At 61.5% G+C, this 7,187-nt stretch overlaps 1 protein-coding gene across 1 annotated transcript; it reads right to left on the bottom strand.

The window, feature by feature from the left end:
- Positions 1–514: 514 nt before the first annotated feature.
- On the bottom strand, positions 515–5,937 carry RPS10 (ribosomal protein S10). Its single transcript, XM_040535842.1, has 6 exons — positions 5,783–5,937; positions 4,858–5,007; positions 4,301–4,472; positions 1,182–1,259; positions 869–924; positions 515–602 (listed from the first exon to the last, which is right to left on the bottom strand). The coding sequence occupies exons 2-6, from the start codon at positions 5,005–5,007 to the stop codon at positions 561–563; spliced, it is 498 nt and encodes a 165-aa protein (XP_040391776.1). The 5' UTR covers positions 5,783–5,937; the 3' UTR covers positions 515–560.
- Between the last annotated feature and the right edge of the window lie 1,250 nt (positions 5,938–7,187).

The raw sequence follows: 7,187 nt of genomic DNA, 5'->3' as shown, positions 1-7,187 counted from the left end.
CAGGCCGCATACTGCAGGGGACCCGTCCCAGCTCTGCTCAGCTCCAGACAGCAGACACTGTCACAACTCTCTCGTTAAGGCCCGGTTAATTAACCCCGTGATTTCAGAACGAGGACAGAGGGAACACTGCCCTGCCTGCATTGTCCGTGTTCAATTCACGGAGGACCTTGGGCCAACACAGCCGAACCGGCTGAATTTTCCGTCTACGAAACAGAACCGTCCCTGCGGATTTACTAGGAATGAATTTCCTCCTGGGCAGAGCAGACAAACTGCCCGCAGCACTTCCGTGCTGCCCTGAGCCAGAGCTCCTCATTCCTCCCTACGAATCACCTTTACACGTTAGCAAAGCCTTACCTCAGCAGTCACCAAACCCTGCAACTTCCTCCCCGTAACCCGTTTTCTAATCGGGAGGTACCGCACCATCGGCACGGCACGCCAAGCATCTGAGTCACCCCTCTGCTAGGCGAGCTCTAGGCTCAGGCGCTCCAATAAAACACCCTGACGGAAGCCAGGCGGCATTTTCACCTATTTTATTATACACAGAACACGAGCAGGAACTTCTACTGAGGAGGCTGACCACGTCCACGACCGAATCCACCTCTCTGCAACAGAAAAGGAAGAGCATTAGAAGTCGCCACTTCAAGCGAGCGACAGCAGCAAATACACGCTGCAAACCCCACCGACACCGTGGCAGAGCTGGCCGGCTTTCCTCTACTTCGCTTCACGCTGACAAGCCCTGAGAGGATCAGGGCCCAACACCCGACCTGCCCGATCGGCAGCACACCGGCGAGCACGCAGATCTGGCCTATCCAATGCCTCCTGCTCAAAGCCCCCCGGAAAGAAAGCCAACCTGAACACAGCCACTTACAAACTGGAATTCGGTGGCTGCTCCAGCACCAGCCTCAGCCTTCTTGTCGGCACCGGCTGCAGAGGGAGAAGAACGAGTTAACGACAACCCCCAGACCCCACTCCCCAGCACAGCCCCACTGCTAGGAACCCCACAGCCCGTCCCGACAGAGTTTAATCATATCCGTGAGCACACACGGACGAATTCTGCCGTGTAAATGTCTAAGCCACGCCAAGAGCCCCATTTCCCCCTTCCCTTCTCAAAAGGAGCTCTATGCCGAAAACAATTCCCCCAAAGAGGGAGGCTGCACGAAGAGAGAGCTCGGCACACTCACGTGGAACAGCGCTGCGTCTGTACGTATCCCTGTCGGCTTCTCCCCGAGTAAGGCGTGCGGGGCGCTCCCCTTCCAGGCCTGTGAGTAAAAACAGCAACAGACACTTAGAGAGGGCACGGACAGCTCGGTTCACGTGTGGCCCTTCGTCATCTGAAGGTGGGAAAAATCTCTCCCGTTAAGCATGACACCTGCCAGCATCTCACACCTCAGTGCACGTAAACCTAAACGGAACAGCAACGGAGCAAGGAAAACTTCACTGGACGGGTAAAATCTACCAGAGGGCACCAGCTTGCACTTGGGCGGAACTCATAAATGGTGTAAAAACCGGATTACGGCATCCGACACAGCTCCGTACAGAAAGCAGAGGCGCGGGGAGTCTGTCGCATCTGACGAGCTCGTTCCCAGCTAAGTCACAAACTGACATCCTGATCCCGAGCTAAAACGCAGCCACGCTATCGGTCTCACAAATCCCCCACAACGGAGCAGATTAACAGATAATCTGAGAGCAGATTATCTGTGTAACGGGAGATTAACACCAGACAGGACGCTTGCAGGAAAAACCCGGGCTGGAAATGTTTGGTTTCTGGGTGACTCTCAGAGCTCCCCAGAGCCAAGGCAAAACGCTCTCCCCCTGCACCAGACCGAGGTCTCCGGGCTTCCCACGAATCCCCCGCACAAAGCAGCTCTTTACAACCGAGGCTCGATCACAAACACCACCCGCTGGCGCGCAAACTGGGTAACTGTTCCTCCGAGTGCTTCCACACACCCCTCTTTTCTCTCTGCGTTAAACCGCTGCAGCACATCTCCGTGCCAGTGGTTCGTGGGGTTTTGCTTTCAGCTTTTGACCTGTCCATCCTTCACTTCTAGGGTTCAACGGCACACGGAACAGACCCGCGTGACAAATTCCAGCTCGGCACTAGTCTAAAACCTACCCCAGACCGAGTGCTCCAGCTGCTGTACCAAGCCTCACTGGAGAGTTGGCAGAACTGCACAAAAGCACCAGGAAAGCCCCAGAAGTTCAAGAAGCCAGTCGAGTTCTGCAAGGCTTGCGTCCGGCACACCTCGGTTGCTCCCAGTTTGTGCAGACAACGGGTAATTAACAGGGAAACGGGTAATTAACAGAGAATCGGCGCTGTCCTAACAGCGATTCTCAGCCCTACCGGCTAGCCCTGCTCAGGTGCGCGCTGCGACGTGACGCTTCCTCAGGGTACAAACCCAGAGCAAATTTTAACCTACAACTGCAGCAGCCCCGCCCCGACACCAGAAATGCAGCTTCCTGAGCTCTCTGGATAAACACAGCTTCTAAAGAAGAAATCTGTTAACACCCAAAGCTCCTGAGAGATCAAAGAAGCCGTCACCTTCCCAGTCTGAGCGCAATTCTTCCTTTCGAAGCAGACGCCGCGATTTTGTTTGGCTAAAAAACCAAGTTGCGAGAGTTGCAGGCGAAATTCCTCGCTGGCGCAAGCCCGCAGCCTCTGCCCTGAGCGCAGCACCCGTCCCTGCTGGCCGGGCTGGGATGTGGCTCAGAAGCAGGAAGCACAAACTATCGCACGCCACAAGTTTTGTCTCGCAGGCCTCCCCTCTCGGTCCTCACCCGAGGGCGGCGTGGCATCCCGTAACCCTGCTCTCGCTGGGCAGGAGGCAACTCCTCAGGCTGAAGGCAGGAGACCCACTCCCTCCTGCCTCAGGGCATTTCTTGTCCCTAGGACTTGGCAGCGCTGCTCCACCAGCCCGGGCCGCGGTGATCCTCTCTTTTCTCTCTCATTTCTCCACGTTTCCAGGAAGTTTTGGTCTCCCCAAAGACCCCGGGCAATTTTACAGCCCACGTTCTACACCGGGAAAGCCGAGCGGGAGGCGTTTCGCAGAGCATTCCCCACCACGCTCCAGCAACGCGCGCATCCCTTCCCGCTCCGACTGCGAGCCTGGAACGCGGCGACCTCCGAACCCGACGAGGGGAGCAGCGGCTTCAACACCCCCAAATTTCTTCCCGCCGCACAGCCTCGCTCTCCCCCGAAGGCGACCGAACGATTCCCGAGCCGCTCGCAGCCCAGCGCAGAGCGTCCACGGGGAAAAAAGCGCGGCGTCTGCGTCCCGCGGGCGGATCTGCAGCCCAAACTTTCTGTCGCGTTGCTATTTGTGAGCTGGCCGGAACACCGCCCGGAAACACACCTCAGGCACCCGCAAGCGGCTTCAGGGTAGGTTTGGGGTACGTTTGGCAGGGAGAAGCCCGCGAGAGGCAGCTGCTGGCGACCTGAGGATTCCGCAGGAGCGGCGCACCTGCTCGGATGGGCGCTTCGCTCGGGGCTTTGGAAAACCCGCCGAGAAGAATCAGAACACGACCAGCGCGTCCCACTGACCCCGTGTACCCGGTGTAGCTTTTTGGAGGCGGCTTTAACAACCCAACTCACCTAACGGCACCTTCGCTGCACGCAGCCAGGGCGGCCAGCCTGGGCTCAGGCACCAGGCAAATCCCCACGTGAAGCGCACCCGGCACAGACGCGCTGCTTTTGCTTCCCGTCGCCGAGTCTTGCTAGAGCTGACCCCAAGTCTGGTCCCTTCGCCTGCAGCCCTGAAAGCCCAGCAGCCCCCCAGGCAGCTCTCCGGAGGAGAATTCGTCGCAGTTCAGACCCCCTGCACCCACCGGACTCACAGGCAACACAGAGCCGCGTTCCTGCCGCAGACCTGCGGCCACCGGCCGCGGGGCCCTTCCCAGAGGACAGGGGCTCTGAGGAGCCCTCCGGCAGCTACGGGCACCGCCTGCCTCGCGGATCACCAGCCGGAGCCCTCAGCAATCCCACCCGCTCGCGCCCTCCGAGGGGGCCGCGTCCCGCGCTCAAGCGCCCGCTCCCATCACAACCCCCTTCCCATCACAACCCCCTTCCCCGCCTCTCCGGTTTGCCGCTACCCCAGCACCGAACGCGGGAGCAACAAAAGCTACGCCCCCACGAACCAGCTACCCAGCTTCCCACACCCCAAAACGTTTCCACGCCCCAAAACCGACAGCGACTCGCGCCAGCCTGCGCCGAAAGCAGCGGAACCCAGCTGCTTCCCCACGGCATCACCTCGCTCCCTGCTCCCTGCCCGCCGCCGCGGCCGCCCCTCAGCCAGCTTCTATTTACCTTTGGGCCGAGGTCTGCCGGTCTCCGGGCGGCTGCGGCGCAGGGTTGCGGGGACGATCTCCGGGGGAAGGTGGAGGTAATCGCGCAGGTACTGGATGCCCTCGTTGGTCAGGTACCAGTAGAAATGCCTCCACGCAAACTGCTCTTTCACATAACCGCGGGATTTCAGAGACTGGGGAAAGAATTCTCGGTTATTTCCCAGTCACTGGGGGCAAAAAGCTAGAAACAGACAAAAGTTCGCACGTGCAAGGTAAAACTATAGCATCATTCCCCTTCTGTGAGAAAATATAAGGCTACCACACACAAAAGCATCGCAGCTTCAAAAAAAAGAAAGCTGGGGATCACAAAAAACACCTGTAGCTGCGGAGAACAACAGAGTAAGTAGCGGGGGAATGGAAATAATCAGGAAAGCGGGAAAACAACCGCACCAGGAAAGAACCAGCAAACACACAGCGACGTCTGACAGAGTTTATTTGCTAACAAGTGACAATATTTATTTCCAGACAGCGACCCACAGCCTCACGTGCCCGAATCCAGCTGCGCCCTCCCCTCCGTACCTGCATGGCTTTCATGACGTGGAGGTTGGGCACGTTCTTGTCGACGAGCTCGGGGTGCTTGGGCATGTGGACGTCTTTCTTGGCCACCATCACGCCCTCCTTAAAAAGGAGCTCGTAGATGGCAATCCGGTTCTTCTTGGGCATCAACATCTAAACAAGAGGGAGGCAGAGAGTCAACGCCGCCGGTTTAAAATGAACGTGTTCAGGCGACGAATGTTTACCAGAAATAAAACAACCACCACAGTGGTGCTTTGTATGAAAAGCCTAACGCTAAAAAAAAGCGCAGTAGATTGTCTCTTAGAGGCTTTTTTGAACTAAAATTCAGCGTGCAAGCTCCTCAGCACCCCAAACTCGGGCTTTTTAACACTAAATTGGATTTCTGACGTTAAATCGCAGCCTCACGTTGAAGTCTACGTGTAACCCACCTGCTGTCAGAGGGAAAAAGCAACAGGGGCTGGTGGGGCAGAGCCGGTGCTCAGGGCAGCGCTTCTCCCAGCTCCGCGGTGGGTGCCGGAAAGCTGCTGCCCCCCGTCACACCGCTGCTGCTCCCCCACCCGCCCCGCACCCCCCGGTTCCCGGTTTCCCTCCCGGCCTCAGGCTCCCCCCCGCGGCCCCGGGCTGCCCAACCTCACCCCGACCCTACCGGAGCCTCCCCCCGAACGCCCCAAACACCCCCGGGCAGAGGCACTCCCGGCCTCGGGGCTCGCCTCGGCCTCCCGGAGCGCGCTCCCGGGGCCTACCCGCGGCCTACCGCCCCCGGGCCCTCCCGCCCCGCGAAATCGGGCCCCGGGCGCGCCCCATCCCGGCAATTTCCCCCCGACAGGGCCGGGCCTCGTCCCCCCACCACCGGCCGGGGGCTGCCCCGCGGCGCCGCCCCGGGATGGCTCCGATGCGAGCCCGACGCGGGCCCGGAGCGCGGCCTCACCGTGGCGGCGGCGGCGGGGCCCGGACCGGAAAAGGAGGGCGCGTGCGCGGCGCGGCGGCTTCCGGCCTCCCGAAGGACCCCTCCTGGAGGAATGAGGGACGGGAGGGGGGGGAGAGGTGTCCGCGGCGCTGCCTGAGTGCAATGGGAAAACCCCCAGAACGGGGTGCCCCGCGCGGTGCCTGATTGGAAACGTCCCCTGGGGCGTCTCTGCCCCTCCCAGTGTCACCCTCCCCCCTCCCCCACTAACGTGGCTGTTAAATATTTGATGGCGCCAGTAAAAACACACGGGGAGAGCCTTGGGGCCGTGCCAGGGGCCAGGTGCTCAGCGATGGCTTCCATCGCCGGCCTCCGCCACCTGCCTCCGCCACCAGCCTCCTCCTCCTCCAGCCTCCATCACGGAGGAGCTGCCCCCTGTGCAGGGCAGCCCCTCGTCCCCCAGCCCCTCGTCCCCCAGCCCTTCATCCTTCATCGCCTTGTCCCCCAGTCCCTCGTCCCCCAGTCCCTCGTCCCCCAGCCCCACCAGCACCAGGGCAGCCCCTGCGGCTCCCACACGTGCCCGGGAGCGATGGGATTTGCGGTGCCGGTGGCCGGGATCATCCTCCACGGATTAGTGTTCGAGGCCGGCCTCGCTCTTGCCCCTGCCCGTACGCCCCGCGCTGGCCTGGGCACGGCACGAGGGGCTCAGCGGGAGGACGCCCGTAGGGCTGAGCCAGGCAGGGGAGGCTTGGGCAGGGCTCCGAGCACGGCCTCCATTTGGCGAGGCTGAAACATTCACCACGGGAGGCTCCCGCAGCCTTCTGCGGGTGCTTGGGGGCAGCTTCCAGGTGGGGAGGAGCAGATCCACCTGCACCGTGTCTGTTTTCCTTGGGGACACACTACATGGGGACGCTCGTGGCGGGGCTCTGGCTTCCCTGCCTCCACCTCAGCCCCTCAATGGGAGGCCCAGAGCCTCGGTGCTCAGGTCCTCTCGTGGGCCCGAGCCCCCGCTGCCACCAGCCCTGCCCTCAGGGAAGGGCTGGAGGGGAGGAGGAGCCGGCAGCGCCCTTTGGAGCCCGGCTGTAAACCCCTGGCTGTAAATCCCGGGGGAGCAGGACGGACGTGCAGGTGCGGGGAGGCCGCGGGACACACGCCCAGCGCTGCCAGCTCCGCTCCCGCTCTCGTCCTCCTCCGGCCCAGCGAGCTCCCCAGCACCACCGGCACCAGCACGCGGTGCTCCCCTCCCCCGTGCCCTAAATGCCGCCTGTTTGCCCCCAAAAATGCCCCGGCCAGGTGTCAGCGGGGTGCTCCCCGTCCATCCTGCATGGCCCGGGGGCTGCCTGCGGTCCCCGTACCCGCGGTCCCCGTGGGGGAGACGTGGCGGCTTGGGGCTGCCCTGGCTGCACGGGGAGAGGAGAGCGGGGAAAAA

This window comes from Cygnus olor, chromosome 24 (genome assembly GCF_009769625.2).
Source record: "Cygnus olor isolate bCygOlo1 chromosome 24, bCygOlo1.pri.v2, whole genome shotgun sequence".
NCBI classification, from domain to species: domain Eukaryota; kingdom Metazoa; phylum Chordata; class Aves; order Anseriformes; family Anatidae; genus Cygnus; species Cygnus olor.
Note: the sequence above shows the minus strand (reverse complement) of the source record. Positions and strands in the feature narration are given on the sequence as shown.

Coding starts and splice junctions, on each gene's coding strand:
- RPS10 (XM_040535842.1), bottom strand. CDS start 5,007: ATGTTGATGCCCAAGAAGAACCGGATTGCCATCTACGAGCTCCTTTTT. Junction 4,473..4,857: donor ACGTCATGAAAGCCATGCAG/GTACGGAGGGGA, acceptor TTCTTTCCCCAG/TCTCTGAAATCCCGCGGTTA. Junction 603..868: donor CAGCCACCGAATTCCAGTTT/GTAAGTGGCTGT, acceptor TTTCTGTTGCAG/AGAGGTGGATTCGGTCGTGG.